The sequence below is a fragment of the Sciurus carolinensis genome, chromosome 9 (genome assembly GCF_902686445.1).
Source record: "Sciurus carolinensis chromosome 9, mSciCar1.2, whole genome shotgun sequence".
Taxonomy (NCBI): Eukaryota; Metazoa; Chordata; class Mammalia; order Rodentia; family Sciuridae; genus Sciurus; species Sciurus carolinensis.
This window is the reverse complement of record NC_062221.1, coordinates 18,225,943-18,243,980: the sequence shown is the minus strand read 5'-3', so window position 1 is coordinate 18,243,980 and position 18,038 is coordinate 18,225,943. Positions and strand designations below refer to the sequence as shown.

At 37.4% G+C, this 18,038-nt stretch overlaps 1 protein-coding gene across 4 annotated transcripts in view; it reads left to right on the top strand.

Moving 5' to 3' along the window:
• The window catches only part of Armc8 (armadillo repeat containing 8), a 109,232-nt gene that overhangs the window by 71,622 nt on the left and 19,572 nt on the right, over positions 1–18,038 (top strand). For all 4 annotated transcript variants that reach the window (XM_047564709.1, XM_047564708.1, XM_047564707.1 and 1 more), the window contains 4 exons: positions 9,880–9,962; positions 10,271–10,352; positions 12,957–13,043; positions 16,686–16,778. In XM_047564709.1, coding sequence (XP_047420665.1) covers positions 9,880–9,962; positions 10,271–10,352; positions 12,957–13,043; positions 16,686–16,778 — 345 coding nt within the window. The remainder of the gene's footprint in view (positions 1–9,879; positions 9,963–10,270; positions 10,353–12,956; positions 13,044–16,685; positions 16,779–18,038) is intronic.

Here is an 18,038-nt window from a genome sequence, read left to right as displayed (position 1 = left end):
ATATCTCTTATTATTGACAAGGTGTTTTCTTTGTCTTATAATTTTATTTTTAAATAGATTTAAAATATGGATTTTTAAGAATTTTCTGTTGTCATAAAATGTCCTCCAAAGCACCAAAATAATTTTGTTTGTTTTTCTTGGTGCTAAATATAATATGTAGTGCAAATCAATAGTTGGTTAAAATCACAGATAATAGATGTCTTGAGAAAAGTCAGGAAGCTGAATTCTATCTAACTTTTTGGTGTTCTAAGTATTACTGTCCATGGTTGTCAGAAGTGTCATTTCTCCTAAGGGCCATCATTCTTATGAAACCAAATCCCCAAATATGTTCATATTTTGAACACATGTAAAGTTTTTCTGTATTTTTAATGGTATAAGATTTAAAGATATATTTGAAGTTTAGGCCAGTTTTTCTTAACATCTTTTTATTGTATCAAAACTTTGCTAAAAAAAGTTCTTGCTAAACATTCACTTGGAATGTTTTTTTTTTTTTTTTTTTTTTTTTTAGCTATAGATGGACACAGTGCCTTTATTTTATTTATTTATTTTTATGTGGTGCTGAGGATCAAACCCAGTACTTCACACGTGCTAAGCAAGTGCTTTACCACTGAGCTACAACTCTAGCCCTGGATGTTTTTATCCTTTGTTATAGCTTGATTTTATTACTAGTTTGTTTTCTGATTAACAGTATAAATGTACCATAAATTTATGTTTTTAGAAACTAAGCAAAGTTTTTTGATTCCAAATGACCATTTAAAGGGTACAACATCAAAATTCTGTATTTGTCTCTGTCACGAAATCAAGCAGATGTAAGGAATTGTTTCCGAGTCATAGCCTGCAAAACACCTTGAACATCTTAAAGGTTTTTCCATGGTACCACTTAACTAGCACCCTTTAGAACTTGGCTTTGCTATTATATAGCAACAGATTAATTCAGAATTCAGAATTCCTTCCCTTAAGTTGTGGTAAATTGTTGGCTATCTTCTTAAAGCTGACCTACCAAAGAATTTTTAATGAGCTCTGCACATTCATTCACGATGGTAAGTATTTTAAAGGAGATAACAGTAACAGGGCCAGGTTTTGCCCCTTGCACAGTGTTAAGACCCTCAGCTTTCAGTATGCCAAACCTGGGAGTCATAATGCTATATACATAAAAGAGGTATTTATAAGATGAAGTAAGACTTTTATCTCAGTTTCATTAAATGGAGACATAAAATTTAAGTGTCACATTGTGGTATGTAGATGTTTAACCATTGACTTACAGTTCTGTTTTTAATGCATGAAGTGCAAGTTGGTTGTTTATTGTTTATAATCTAGTTAAAAGCCACAGATATCTTATAAACCAAGTAATGAGCTAAAATATGATCTTTATTACATCTGTAAAGCTAAAATGAGTGACTTCGTTGGCTTTTCAAGAACATTTTATCTGGAAATGAATGGAATGTTTGGGATAGTTAAATATTTTTAGAATAATAGACTTTGAAAACATTGTGTTTGTGGTGAAGAAGCAGTACTATTGCTGCACTGTTCTTATATGATTAAAATGCTAGCACAGGGTCAGAGGATGCCACCCTGTAAAATACCTGTTACCCATGTAATTCTGTCATTATGTAGCCTGTGAGAAAAGAATGGTTTTTGCATTTTTAAATGATTAGGGGGAATAAAAATCAAAGGAAGAATAGTATTTCCTGACATGTAAAAAGTAAATTAAATTCAAATTTATGTCCATAAAGTTCTTTTCCAATGCAGCCATGTCCATTTGTTTATGTGTTGCCTGTGACTGTTTTGTATTGCCAGGGCAACTTGAGCAGTTACAACAGAATCATGTGACCCCCAAAGCCTGAAGTTTTTCCTGTCTCGCCTTAAATGAAGATAATTTGCCATCTTATACTAATATTTCATAGCTAAATAGAAACTGTCATAAGCTAGTTTGGTGAAAAACTACACTTCCCATTTACCTCTCTGTTCTGGATTATAGAAAGTATTGGGACCCCACCAAAGCCAGTAGAGGGAAAAGTGGTTGTCTGACATTCTGAAGACAGTATGACATTGTCACTTGGTATTTCCCTACATGCTGATTCCCTTGTTTGAATGATTATGGCATGTGACAGACCCTGGATGAACTGGCTTTTAGTTATGATAGGAAATGTTACTGAATTCTGTATAGTGGTTTACAGAGTTGCTTGACTAAGATGCCATGTCCAGGAGAAAAATAAAGGTACAGTATACTTAGTAAGCTTTGCCAAATATAAAGCATTACGTTAGGTGGCATAGGGACATGTGACAATGATTTAATTCAGAAACTTATGTCAAGATATTCTCTTTGAGAGCCAGATGTGGTATGCCTATAATTTTAGCAACTCAAGAGGCTGAGGCAAAAGGATCCCAAGTTCAAAGCTAGCCTCAGCAACTTAGTGAGACCCTGTCTCAAAATAAAAACTAGAAAGGTCTGGGGATGTGATTCAGTGGTCAGGCACCCCTGGGTTCAATCCCTGGTACCAAAAACAAGCTATAATCTATTCGAACCTGAATTCAACATTAATATAACAACTGCTCTTTATTGAATACATACTATGTGCCGGACCCTATGGTAAGCATAAGCACATTATCTTTCTTAAATCTTATTACCATCCTGTGAGACAGCCACTGCAGACCAGGAAACAAGCCCATGGAGTTAGAGAAATTAAGTACGAATATGAATAGCAAAAAAGTGAAAACAGGGAAGAAATACTTTGCAAAATGTTTACTAGAACTCCAGAATATGTATATTAATCAGTGATATAAGAGAAACTGAGTAACTTCTTATTCTCTTCAAGAAAAAGAGCTTTTGGGCTGGGGAGATAGCTCAGTTGGTAGAGTGCTTGCCTTGCAAGCACTAGGCCCTGGGTTCAATCCCCAGCACCGCAAAAAAAAAAAAAGAAAAAAAAAAGAAAAAAAAAAAGAGCTTTTGGTTAAAAGTTTTTAAAAAGGAGCTACCCTTTCTTTTCAAAATAATTACTAGAGGAAAGTGTTAGAAAAATCTTATATTGGAGCATTCACAAATGTTACATAGGCTATAGCTGGGAAGACCTACAGCCTCCACAACAAAGAGAGGGCATTTATGGCCTGAGGGCAGGGGAGTGCTGGTTCCCTTTGGCTTATATCTGAGAAGGTTTGATTCTAGAATGGAAAAAGATCAAAAGGGAATGGAATTGAAAAGGCAGTGAAACTCTACCTTGTGTTTTCTTCCCAGTTTTTTGTTGCCTTATCTCTATTAGCTGTATTCTTGCTGACCTTTTTTTTTTTTCTTCTTCTTCTTTTTTCTTTTTTTGGTGCTGGGGACTGAGCCCAGGGGGTGCTTCACCACTGAGCTATATACCCAGTGCACACCGCGCCCGCCCACACACACCTTTTTTTTTGAGACAGGGTCTTGTTAAGTTGCTTAGGGCCTCACTAAGTTGTTGAGGCTGGCCTTAAACTTGTGATCTTTCTGCCTCAGCCTCCCATGTAGCTGGGTTTGCAGGGGTGTGCCACTGTACCCAGCCCTCTCTGACTTTTGCCATTTGTACTCCAAACCATAGCTGAATCATTGATTCGTCACATTTTTCTTGTAGGCTCTGTGGAATGTCCTTTTTTTTTTACCTTTTCCCCATATCAGTACAGTTTGTTCATGAAGACCTCTCTTGCCTCCTTATTGGCCTGGGATGTCAGTATATGGTCTACAATTCCTATAGCACTGATAGCTTTTCAGACTTCTTTCCAATTTTCAAAGTCAGATTTCAATTTAGGTACTAAGACTAGGTGAAAAAACATCTCATCCCTACAGCACACTGAATAGAAAGGACTCCCCACTATAAGTAAGAAAATGCAGGAGAACCCTGCTCAAAAGTTAACAGGCCTGATGAGTTCTTTCAGATGGTCTGTTGCCATTAAAGCCATGTGGAAGAATGCAAGCACCATGGCTACCCACATTTTCTTTACCATTCTTCTTTTGATGGACGCCTAGGCTTATTCCACAACTTGTCTATTATGTTCATAGTGCTTATCTCCCAAAAAGAGAAAGGGGGGGGGGGCATTAAACCTCAACTATGTGTTCCCTGGCATGAAAGGCCCATCTGTATTGACACTTAAGAAACAAAGCACTGCCATCCACACCCAGTCTCTTCCTTACCTCCTTATACTGACTGCTTAGTTCCTCCTGCTTTACAACTAGACTTTCTGGATTTGATAATTTATGCACTTAGATCTTAGGAGGAGACAGCCTCATCTAACTTTCAAAGTTCAGTTCCAGGTCTTAACTCTTTCAAACCAGTTCTGTCTTGTTATCGTTCATACTTCATTAGAACATCTTCTGGACACCTTTTACATGAGCCCATTTGGAATTAAATTGTATTTGCCTGGCTATTAGTACATTAGTATAAACAATTGATGTTAAGATAATGACCACTTTGCCATCCCCCACCCCCTTAACCCCAAGCACTTTGAGTTGTCTGAGAAGTTCACTGATACCACCAGGGATCGGCCTGGATTCCATTTGTACAAATTTTGTTTGACCTTGTTTGAATATAGTCCAAGTCCAAGCTGAAGTATTTTTAGTACCTAGAGAATGCTTCATGCTGAGTTGTGCCAAACAAATAATTGGATATGGGTTTTACAAAGACTATATCTCTGACTTTTCAAGTTCTTCATATGCTCTGAGGAAGAGATGGTTTATGTCCTGGATATTCCTAAGTTATGGGTCTACTAGTGCTCACGGAGAACTGGAAAATTTCCATATACCTAAAGGTTATCTTCAAATTATTGACATTCCCGTGTGTGTGGTGAACATTGCCATGTTGTCTGGATTCTGCATTTTCCCCATAACCCTGTGGGCTGATTGCTTCTGTCTCATAGTCCATAGGGATTTCTTGCCCTGCTGACAGGGAGCTCCAGTCTTGTTCTAGTAGATCCTTGTCCATCCTGCAAGAGCTATAACACCGTTGACAAAAAGCTTAGCAAAGCATGAAGTCACGAAGATTAAAAACACCTACTCAACACCCAGTCCATTGACCTAAAACGTGATCAGTTTGGGATGTAGTGATTTAATTCTGTACTTAGATTTATAGCCCAGGCCTTTAGAAGAAGAAAAGAAAAGAGATGACCTCCTCTACTCTGAGGCCTCAGTGTATCACTGATCCTTTCTGATCAGGATCTACAACTTGCACCCTCCATCTTATAAGACTTTGGAGCACAGTACTGGGGCCATTAAAAGGCACCATAGAGAGCAAGTTTTGTTGTTCCTGGCTTTCCAGCCACAGGTCTCAAAAGCTATCTGGTACTGTTAGACTATTGAGTCAAAGGACTGTGACCATGACCACCACCAGCTCCTCGCCTGCTCATTTAAAAACTTTTTATGTGGATTTCCAAACCTCTCCTTGTCTCATAATCACATTTTAATCCTGATTTGGGTGCATGTGTTCACTATAATCTCCCTTTATCCATGCACAAATGACGTCACTGTTCTCAAGGTTGTAAAACTTTGGTTACATTGTGTTACTCACTTACATGGCTTCTCTGGATACCTTTTGGATTGTAACCTAGGTTCACATTCTAATTTTGTATTGTTTTCACTCTCTCACTTACTGATGATCTTGATGGAGGTCAGTCGGACATTCTGGTAATATGCTTTCTGAAACCAGGGTTACTGAAGTCTTTTCATAACCAGTTCAGTTACAAATCCAGGCCTCCTGCTATAGACATTTTAATAGACTCATATAAGAAAGGTCAACTTGTGCCCACAGGTAAGATACCTCTAGATAACCCTATTGTTTAATATCCTGACTCAAGGAGAAAGTTCAACAGCTACCTAATAGCTATACTCCATCCCCAAAGGATCAGGCACTACCTGCCTCTAGAAAACTCAAAAAGTAAGTACACAGGTCCACTCTATTAATGTTACAGTGATTGGGCAATAATAGTTTACTGTCCTCTGATCTGAGCCTGGATATTATCTGGAAAGGTCATTAAAAAACATTTCCCAATGGATAGTAAAACCTCCATTCTTGACACTGATAGTCTTTCCTCCATTCTCTTTGTGGCTGCCTTAAGCCCATGGCCCTCATCACTCCCATGCTCTTGCTGCCATAGACTCAGTTGTCATAACTCAAATGTTAACTGTACTTGCTTATTCAACAGAGTTTGGTGGTGGCAAGAGTTTTCTTTCCCTCACTGTTCCTATGAGTTTTAAAATGCTTGATACTCTGCTGAATAAATAACTTATTTATTCAGGTAAAAACTATTTTCAGGAATACAAATAGGAGCTCTGCCCTGTTTGCTCTTGCCTTCTCCCTAATTTTGACACCCCAGTTAGACCTTGCTATATCTAACCTCTCCTCACCTACCTTGTTTCCCATCTTCTAAACAGCATGATAGCTTTATCCAGATTTTGTTTCCCTGCTGATTGCAAAGGATTGGAAGTGAAGTAACCATTGCTATGACCCTTTATTTTACTGAAGGCCCAGAGAGGTAAAGTGAGTGAGTTGCTCAAGATTAATACAATAAATCCACTCTACAACATTCATCTTACTGCTTCATTCACTGAGTTGGCTACCCACTCATTTTATCTCTGCTCACACCCTGTTCCTCTCTCTAGTTTCTTTGATTATCAGCCTTATTAACTTTGGGAAGGCTCACAGTCTGGACTTAAGCCCATATTAAGCTTGTAGAATCATCTGACCCATCTCATGTATAGAATTAGGATTTTTCATGGTGCCAAACAATTTCAAGGATCTATGATCCATGGCCCAAACTTTACTGGGATAAACTTTATAAAATACCTAAACGATTGCTATCCCTTGGTAGATTTACATCTGTGGTTAAATTTGGCTAGTAAATGTTCTCCAGAAGCCTCTTCTAAGTCTTGGCGGGGCTTAGGTTCTAAGCACATGGAGCCAGTGCTGATGGTATTTCTTAGTTCTTCTTGGAGAGTAATCCCTTGTCCTATCTGCTCAATCCCATACCCCTCTCCCACTTACTTTCTGATGATGTAACTATCCAACACAGGCAACTGTTTCTTCCCAGTTGCTACTCCTCATCCTAAGTGAAAATAATTTCCTAAGGCACCAGGAGATTCCAGGCCTCACCACCCAGCCCTCCAGCGCCTGAAATTTTGCCTCCACCTTGTAGTTTTTTCCTCTAAGGGAAGGTCCCAGTTTAGTTTTGCCTCTTTCAAGAACAGTGACTAGTGTTTGACTGAAGTAACTAATCAACCAATCTTCTGTGGTTGCTGTAGCAATAAAAGATGAAGCAATTTGAAAAACACATTAGTGTCACCCCAAGGAAATAGTAATGAGGTCCTAACTACTTTAATGGAATAAGAAGGGTGATGGGACAACCGTGAGATAGTGCAAAGGAAATTGGTTAGGCCTTAAGGGAAAGAGTTGAAGTAAAAATAAATTCAGATTTAGTGCCTGGATAGCTGGCTAACACCAGAAGCAAAGATAGACAAAAAGACATGAGGTTGAGCCAAGACTGGGAACAAGCAGGTAGGCAGTAAACATGGCATAGGACATGAATAAACAGAAATTCCACTGAACATTCATATTATTGGAAATATGGAACTAGATATCAGGACGAAATTCTAGGAACAAACTTTAGATTAGGAAATTACTCATACCAAGCTGGTTCTGAAGCCACAATATGGTCATATGTAGAGTGAGAGTTGGACAGAACCTTCAGATCACAGTTAGTTCCCTTTAAGGATGAGAAGCAGAGAGAAGACAGGAGCTTCAAGGGGTTGAAGTGTGGGCTCTTTTAACTTTTAAATACGGGTGGAAATAAAGTGGAAGGTGAGGCAGCCTGAGGGAGGATCCAGTGGGGTAGGCAACATACTTGTGCAGGAAAGGAATGAGGAGGTGGTTTTGGGGTGAAGATAGAAGGACTTTGAGCTTAAAGTATTCAACTTGAGCATAGCAAAGATAAAGAAAAAACTGAGCGAATGGAGACATTTCTTTCAGTAAGAAGTGGGAAGTTGAGCCAGGCACACCCTTGTCATCCCAGCAGACCCAAGTGGGAGGATCACTTGAGTGCAGTAGTTTGAGACCAGCCTGGGAACCATAGTAAGATCCTGTCTCTAAATTCATTAATTAAAACAATAAAATGTTGAGGTAGTTTCTTTCCCAAAAAGAGAGCATATCCCCCTACAAATTTGAGGTGGGCACAGAGGGACTGAGGGGATGAGTAAGGTCAGAAGAATTTGAAGGGGCAGGTGGGAATATGGGGGTCTCTTGCAGGTGAGTACAAATCTGGCAGGCCAGAAGTGAGGATCTGGCCCAGGTGCTGTAGTGTTTGCTGAGAGAGCAATCAGGCATCCATTTTGGGGATGGGGTAGGGCTGAAAAGAGTGGATGAACTGAGAAAGGGAGTTGTGTAGGAGCTGGAGGTGGGAGAACAGAGTGGGTATAAAAGTGAGCAAAGGATTAGATTTGGTCTAGGATAAGGAGTAGACCAATGTATACATACACTTTGGGAACATTATATGAAAATTATCATTCTGAATGTACAGCTAGAGTGTGGGTCCTATTCTGAGTAGTAGATATTCTTCTTCCTGGTCAGTGTTAATTTCATTTCTATTTCCTGCAGCCTTCCTATTTGGCTTGGAAGATCCTGAGGTTTCCCACCCTTGCCTATTCTGAAGTCAAGCCAAGCTTCAGGATTCTCTCATTTTACTCTAGATCAGTGATCTTCAACCTTGGTTCCACCAGACTCAATGAGGAGCTTTTTAAAAAATACATACAGGTTCCTGGGCCTCACCCCAGAGAATAGGATTTAATTGGTATGACCTGAATATAAGGATTTTTTTTTTTTTCCATTTTCATTTTAAAGCTCCTTAGGAGGTTGTTCTGTGTGACCAGGGTTAAGGTCTTTGGTATTCTGCCAGGCAGGATAATGACTCCCATTAATAGAAGTTTCGAACTGGGAATGCCTGATAGTTTAGCTTAGTGTGGCTAAGCATATGGACTCTGGAGTTAGATGCCTAGGTACAGCTCTTTGATCCCAGGAAAACTGTATTACCTAGGATTCTCAATTTCCTAATGTGTGGATGGGAACAATCATAATAATGCTCACAGAAGACTGAGGGTTAAATCAGATGATGTAACATGTTTAGCACAATGCCTGGCACATAGTAGTACTCAAAAAATATTCATTGTTTTTGTTAATATTTTTGTGATTGCATTAATACTTTATTCTTTTTCCATGGGCCCACACAAGTTAGACTTAATTTCCTCTGAATATTTTATTTCAAATCTGTACATTACTTGAAGGAAAATTGTAGGCCATCTTGTTTTAAAGTTAAATAGAATAAAGCTTCATGATTGTAGCTTGACTTGCTACCTGATTGATGTAGCAGGAGTTGGTGCTATAGTGAAAGATGACAGATGTTGCTTTTCCAGATATTTAACTTCGTTTCAGTGGTCATGGTAAGAAAGTAACCACAGGGTGACTCTGTCAAGCTGATAAATTTCACTTCTTGAAGATTGGGTGTGGACTATGATTTTTCTAGAATCTTTCTCTGGCAGGAATTTGCCTAATAGGAGTTTAGTTATACTCTTCCCACCGCCCCCCCAGGATTATTTATGCAACACCTCTGCAATATTTATGCCATTTAATTTTTTTAATTGTCTTTAAAAATAAAGAAACATAACCTGTCCCTTACACCCGTCATTCATCCTCACTCGTCCTTAGTGGGCTAGCCCTACCTTCTGATGATCTTTCTTCCCTTACTGCAAAATGATTGTTTAAGAGGTAAAACTTTTACCAAAAACATTAAATGTTTAATGGACATTAACATACTTGCATTTACAAGCAGTGAAGTTTGTCACCTTCATGTTGTTATTTATGCAGCATTAACCTTTTTCTCCAGATCATTGAGACTGAAAATATGATGGACCGAATTGTGACTGGCTTGTCTGAGTCTAGTGTCAAGGTGCGGTTAGCTGCCGTCAGGTATGAGCTTTAAATGGTCTGAATAAACATCCTTTGCTGTGTGTTTAACTTGTTTCCTCTCCGGTCCTTCACTACGTAAGCGCAGAATCCAAATGTTACTGGAAAGTATGCTCGGGTGAATTCATACAGTGTGTAACATCACCTAACAGAAAACCCAGCCTCCAAAGCCCATGACGTGTCCTGACATAGTTGACTTACTCTCTATGGATATACTTGAAGCGTGCGCTAGTGATAGTGAAAAGTCATGCAGTTTATTTGAGAAGTAAGTTTTGGCTTCTTAGAAAGCTAATTTTGATTATTCTTTATAGATGTTTGCACAGTTTATCCAGATCTGTACAGCAACTTCGAACCAGTTTCCAGGATCATGCTGTGTGGAAACCTTTAATGAAGGTAAGAAGAAAGGTCATCAAGTGACCCATTCACACAGAGGCTTTATGAGCTGAATGAGCCAGTAGCACTCCCAGGGATCAGGAGTGTGTCTGACTTGGGTAAGGGCATTTTGAACATCTGTCTCTTGAATCTGATATTTTGAACATCTACAAATCCACAGAATGTGTTTCTGAGATTGACATCTTGTGTGTAAGGGAAAAGTCCAAACCTGGTTTTCTTTTATTAATGCTGTAGCTACTCATCTGATGTTCCTTTGTGTTGAGTATTACTCTTTAAACTTATACTGAGTTATCCTTGTAATTTTTAGTTATAAAATAGAAAAGAATTAGCCATTTGCAGATATAACAGGTTGTTCTTAGTCCTTTGGCTATCCCTGGATTTTTTTTCCTCATTTTTTTAATTGGTGCATTATAGTTATATATATTGATGGGATTCATTGTTACACATTTGCACATGCCACAATATAACAATACGGTTTGGCCAGTATCACTCCCCAGCATTTCCACCTCCCTCTGTACCTCCCAACTCTTGGTCCCTTTCCTCTTTTGATCTCCCTTTGATTTTTAAGAGATCACCCCTACCTTTGTTTTCCTTTTTCCGCTCTAGTTTCCACATGTGAGAGAAAACATTGACCCTTAACCATCTGAATTTGACTTATTTCACTTAACATGATGGACTTTAGTTCCACCTGGATATTTTTCTTAACAGTAACTTTTTTTTGGCATCAAATCTGCTCCTGAGGGCTCCCACCCAATTTTTTAAAAAGTCACGTTTCAGGGCAAATGAATATGAATTAAGAGAGTAGCAGGTTGCTGCTAATAGTGTTATCCCTGATATATCATGGAACCACAGGTCACCTTGATCTTTCATCTTTTTTCCCCTTTAAATGACCACATACAAACCTTGCATTTAGTTTAAAGGATTTTCCCTTTATTAAGGGTTTTTTGTTTCAAGTAAGTACTCAAAAGCCTCCAGGTACAGTGGGCTACTAAAAATTTTTACTACAGAGCTCTTGCCCTAGCTTACACTTCAGGTTAGAATAGGGATATCAGTGTGGCAGAAACAGTCAGGAAAGACTTCAGACAGAAATAATGTGATGTGACTTTGAAGGGAAAAGAACCAGGAGAATTTTTCAGGGAAAGGAATAGCAAGAACAGAAACATTATGTATGGTATATGTAGGAAATAGCAAAGATCCCATTGTGACCCTAATAGAGGACTTGGGTATGATGAGACAGACATACCAGTGAACAGATAAGCACCAGGTAGAAGAGGTGAATCAGTGCCGAAGGCTTTGGGAATTGACATGCCGAGCCTTTTTTTTGTGGAGGTACATGATTTATGTGTTGAGGTCCTGGAATAAGGACAGCATGTGAACCCTGAAGATATTTAAGTGGAAGGAATGACAGGTTTGGGTGTATAACCACCCAATTAGGAACTGTCAGGGGGACACCAAGAGGCTCTAAAAAAATGTCACAATATGACCCTGTGAGGCTTATCAGAATTTCTTCTTCCCAGTTGGCCCACCTAAGCCAACTGTCTATGGCAACCTAAGCAATCTATGACATTGAACTTGACCTATTTCCTTCCACTGGCACTTCTCCCTAGTTTCACCCTGTTGCATACTATTGGACATATGTCAGCCCTTCTAAATATTCTTCACTCACTGCTCTTCTTTTACTACCTGAACCTAATTAAAAACCCCAAACTCAGAAAGGCAATTTGCCCAATCCCTATTCTCCATACTACAACATCAGTGCCTTTCTACACTGAGCAGACACTTGCTAGGGGACATGTTGGCTCCCACCAACAAAAATCCATTTCAGATCCACAATCCTTTATCTAAAAGCACTGGAACCAGGTTTGGCATTCCTGGATTTTCAAAGGTTCTCCTCAGTTTAAGTGATATTTTCTTTTACCGTCCCCACTTTTTCTTGTTCTCAGATTGTGCCTTTTTCATAGCAACTTGATCTTGATTTAATGATTATACATTCAAGATTTTTTTAAACTGCTCTTCTGCTTCCCAGAATAACTCCCTTTGCATCTGGGGTTGTTATCTCTGATTGTACAGTTCAGAACTGCTCTGTCATACAAATCAGAAATGGAACACCATGTGATTTCTGCCTAGTTCTCCCAGGGAAAAGGTCCGATGAGCAATCTAGAAGGGTTTTGTGCACTTGGGTACATGTGGGTATGATTACTTTCAAACTATGACTTTGTAGCACATTTAAATTATTAAAATATTAACAACTTAAAAGAAAACAAATGATTTGCTTCATATATTTTTTGGTTCCTAATGTTTCAGAAGCTGACATCATATCTGCTAATATTTCGCTTTTGTTTTTTTTCATTTTTTAAACTGTTGGTTAGCAATCTGCAAGAGAATAAGCTTTTGATTTAATTGAAAGTTTTATGATTATTTTTTGTCCTTTTGGTGAAATTCGGTATTGGATGTCAACTTCTGAATTTCATATGTTGTATTTTAAACATTTTGTTTCTTCAATGTGAGAAATCAAGTTTAGAGATAATTGTTTTTATTTAGTCTTCTGTGATCTCACTTCCATGATTTTAAACCATTAATGATATCCCTTTTGTTTATCCAAAGGTTTTACAAAATGCACCAGATGAAATACTAGTAGTAGCATCTTCCATGTTATGTAATCTCCTTCTTGAATTTTCTCCAAGCAAAGAGGTTAGTATTGATGTTCTTTCCTAGTTGTTGCCTGGTCCAGCTAGTGCTTAATCAAATAACTTTTTACAGTTATTGACTTTGAAATACATGGATTGGTTATAAAAACAACTTCTGAATTATTTGATGGGGACATCATTTTTTAATATGACTCTTATTTCCCAGTGTTCCTTCTATTCTACCTGGCATATTCAGCTTCTTTAAAAGACATTACAAAGCTGGATAGAGTGACATATGCCTATAGTCTCAGTTCTTCAGGGGGCTGAGATAGGAGGACTCCTTGAGCCCAGGAGTTCAAGACCAGCCTGGGCAACATAACAAGACCCCATCTCAAAGGTTAACTAATTAATAAGATATTACAATTCGTAGCCAATCTAAACTGCAAGTGTAAAAAATAATTACACAAGCGGTAGACTATTTTCAAACTATACCTACACTAAAGAATAAATTGACTCACTTTTGTAAACCAGGGTTTAGGATTCATTTCAAGGAGATAAACTGCTTCTAATGTAAGTTTTAGTTTTTTAGTTTCTAATGTTGATGGTAGTTTGGGGAGGGAGAAAATGTGGGTGTTCCCCCCCCCTTTGTTGTGCATTTCATAAATTCTCAAAACTTGTATTTTTTTAAAATAGGAAAAACTGGAATTGGTAGAAGGGTAAACCTTAAGAGATCAGTTTAACTGTGTTATGTTTTCTGGTTTGGTGCTGGTCGTGCCTGTGCTTAGTATGCATGAGGCTCTGTGTTTACTTCCCAACACCAAAACAAAACAAAAATCTGCCCGCGTGGTGGCGCACACTTGTAATCCCAGCAGCTTGAGAGACTGAGGCAGGAGGATTGAGAGTTCAGCAAAAGCGAGGTGCTAAGCAACTCAGTGAGACCCTGTCTCCAAATAAAATACAAAATAGGGCTGGGGATGTGGCTTAGTGTTTGAGTACCCCTGAGTTCAATCCACGGTACCCAACAACAACAACAAAAACAAAAATGTGATCTGCCAAATCATGAAATGAAATGAATTGGACATTTAATAGTCCCATTTTTATTTGGGGTGTTTTTTTTTTTAATTATTTTTTAATTGTAGATGGACACATGTGTACCTTTGTTTTATTGATTTATTTTTATATGGTGCTGATGATCAAACCCAGTGCCTCACACATGCCAGGCGAGCACTTTACCATTAAGCCACAACCCTAGTCCCTGTTTTTTGTTTTTGTTTTTCCACGTATCATAAACTCCACTTATTTATTTGTTCTTTTAATTTTTAAAATTTTTTATTTGTTCTTTTTAGATGTACATGAGAGTGTATTTTGATATCTTGTATACATACATAAAGTATAACTTCCCATTCTTCTGGTTGTACATGATCTGGAGTTATGTTGGTCATGTGTTCATATATGAACACGGGAAAGTTATGTACGATTCATTCTGTTTCCCATTCCCATGCCTCCTCCCTTTCTTTCATTCCCCTTGTTTAATTCAATGAACTTCTGTTCTTCCCTCCCTCACCTTTATTGAGTGTTAGCATCCACATATCAGAGAGAATATTTGGCCTTTGGTTTTTTGGGATTGGCTTATCTCACTTAGCATGATATTCTCTGGTTCCATCCATTTACCAGCAAATGCCATAATTCCATTCTTCATTAAAGCTGAGTAATATTTCATTGTGTATTTATACCACATTTCCTTTATCCATTCATCATTGAAGGGCACTTAAGTTGGTTCTATAGCTTAGCTATTGTGAATTGAGCTGCTGTAAACATTGATGTGGCTGTGTCACTGTAGTATGCTGATTTTAAGTCCTTTGGGTATAAACCAAGGAGTGGGGTAACTGGGTCAAATGATGGTTCCATTCCCAGTTTTCTGAGAAATCTCCATACTGCTTTCCAGAGTGGTTGTACCAATTTGTATTCCTACCAACAGTGTGCTAGGGAACCTTTTTTCCCACATCCTCACCAACATTTATTGTTACTTGTATTCCTCATAATTGCCATTCTGACTGGAGTAAGATCAAATCTCACTAGTTTTATTTTGCATTTCTCTGATTGGTAGAGATGTTGAACATTTTTCCATATATGTGTTGACCAATCATATTTACTCTGTGAAGTGCCTTTTCACTTCCTTTGAGTAGTCCCATTTTTGTTGAATTTATTTTCTTCAGTCTTTGACTGAAATCAGGAAGGCAGAATTGACAGTTCAAAACAGTAATTTTTAAAAATCTTATAACAGGACTAGGGATGTAGCTCAGTTGACAGAGTGCTTGCCTTGCACACACAAGGTCCTGGGTTCAATCCCCAGCCCCACAAAAAAAAAAAAAAAAAAAAATCGTATAACAAAATGGGACAGAATATGGCAGATCCTCCATCATGTTCTCTGCCCTGTTGTGGGGTCTTGGCTGGGTTATGATTAATCTACCTTCAGAATATTTAGTGTCCATTATTTAGGGAAAAAAGGTGGAAGAGCTCAGGAAAAGGATCATTAATAATGATCAATTTTTTATATTAAAAATTAACTTGATCCTATTCTGGAAGGCAGGGAAATACTATAAGAGCATTGTTGGGCCATTGATAGAATTGGAATAGAGACTATAGATTGATAAAAGTATTGTGTTAATTTAATGTTAACTTATCTGAACTTGTACCTATACTGTGATTATGTAAGGGAATAAACTTCTTAGGAAATACATATTAAGGGTAAAGGGCATGATATATGCACTCTGATTTCAAGTGGTGGTATAAAATAATGTGAATATAAATAGGTGAACAAAATAAGAGATGATAAAGCAACTATAGCAAATGTTAAAAATACCACAATTTGTACAAATAGAGGAATATGTAACTCTTTCAAAAAATATCATCTTGAAAGGCACAGCACTTTTTAAGTGTAGAAATCTGAATTGCTTAAGACATTTCTAGAATTCACTTGACATATGGCCTTTAAACGTTATTGGTGGTAATAAATTTTAATCCTCTAAGTTTTGAATTTTCCATAAATTTCCAGATACTCCTTTTCATCCTAGTATCATAACTACAGTAAGTGGTCAGACTAAAGCATACTATTTTAGGTGTAAAATGTGGCATGACTGTAAAAGTACAAATCCGTTTTGCTTACATAATTGAAAAGTAGTTCTGAAAATAGTCCTCAATAATGAATTCCATAGCATTTTGAAATAAAATTGACTATTTGGAAGGAAGATGATTTGGTTATCTAAGTTCCATTATATTTCTTTCCTAAACCAACCATTGCTTTATAATCATAGGTGGTAAGCAGCACACAAGGTCCATGCATAAATGAGGCCAGCAGGGATGGTTTCAGAGGGTGGGGAGAGTGAGAGTGGGGAACTAGATGATGGGGTCGCATAGGGTATGTGTGAAAAGTACAGATGATCAGAGTCTCCAGAGTCTGTCAGTACTACAAAGAAAAAGGAAGTGACCTCATGATGATGATGACGATGATTAGATTTGTGGGAGAAAAATTGTCCTTGCCCTCTTCAAGGTGATTTTTATGGCTGTATCACTCCTGCTTTTTGAAGGCTGCTTGGAACTGAGTAAGAATGGGAAAGAAATTATAGAATATCAGGTATATACAAATTTAGTTTGTAAATCTGACTATAAAGCTGTATTTTTTTGTTTTTAAATTTTGCAATCACAGCCAATTTTAGAATCAGGAGCTGTAGAGCTACTTTGTGGATTAACCCAGAGTGAAAATCCTGCTTTACGAGTGAATGGAATTTGGGCTTTAATGGTATGTTTTACCTTTTTTATTACTTCATAATTTATATAATTATCAAAGTTAGAACTAAAGAAAGTATTATGTGAAATGTCTGGAATTGTCTATTTTAAAAACCTAGCTATTGTGGCCCAGTTTTCTAATGACCAAGAACCTAGAAGATATGGTATTCAGCTTTCAGGTCAATAGTAAGCAAGTTGCTTGGCCACAGTATGCCTAGTTTCCTATTATTTCAAAGAGTGAACAGGTGTTGAAACTTCACTTTCTTAATTTTGGGGAAAAAAAAAATATATATATATATACATACATATTATTTTTATATATTTATATATATATATATGTATATATATATATATATATATATACACACACACACACACACACACACACCATGGATATAGTGACATATACAGAGAGCTGCCTACTTTTTACAAAGCACTTTATTCTCCCCTTTGCTCTTAAGAACATTATGAAATAGGCTGAGTATTCTTATAACACGACAGATGATTTTTTTTAATTGACAAAAATTGCATATGGTTAAGGTATACAACATGTTTTAACATATATACTCATTGTAGAATTCCTGAATTGAGCTAATTAACATGGATTGCCTCATATGCTTTTCATAGCGATTAAATAACTTGCCAAGATAATAGGATTGGCATGTAAATGCTTAATAATTTAACAGTTCCTAGTAAATAATTTATAATAATGGATTCAAAAATTATGATGTCAACTGGACACTGTGATACATACCCATAATCATGGCTCAGAAGGCTGAGGCACAGGATTAAGGGCCAGGCTTGGCAACTTAGTGAGGCCCCTATCTCAAAATATAATAAAAAGGACTTAGGTAGCTCAGTGGTAGAGTACTTACCTAACATGAGCTGAGTTCAGTCTCTAGTACAGCAATAAATGAATGAATTTATATATGAATAAAAGAAATATGTACACACACACACACATATATGGAGTCAGAGAACCCTTTTTCCTTAAGATTATCAAAGTAAGTTTTATTGAAATTGTAAAGGGAGTAATCCTACATGAATATTTCAGAAACATAATTATGGTAGTTATAATTTAATTGCTATATACCAGACATTAAATTAAGCATTTTATATTTGCTTCCTCTAATTCTTATTTTAAGTTATATTGGTGTATATCTACCTTACAAATGGGGAAATAGGATTCCAGGAATTTAAATGAATTGTGAGGGAGAAGGCCTCACAGCTAGTAAGTATGGAAATGGATTCTGAAGGTGTCCCAAGCCTGTAC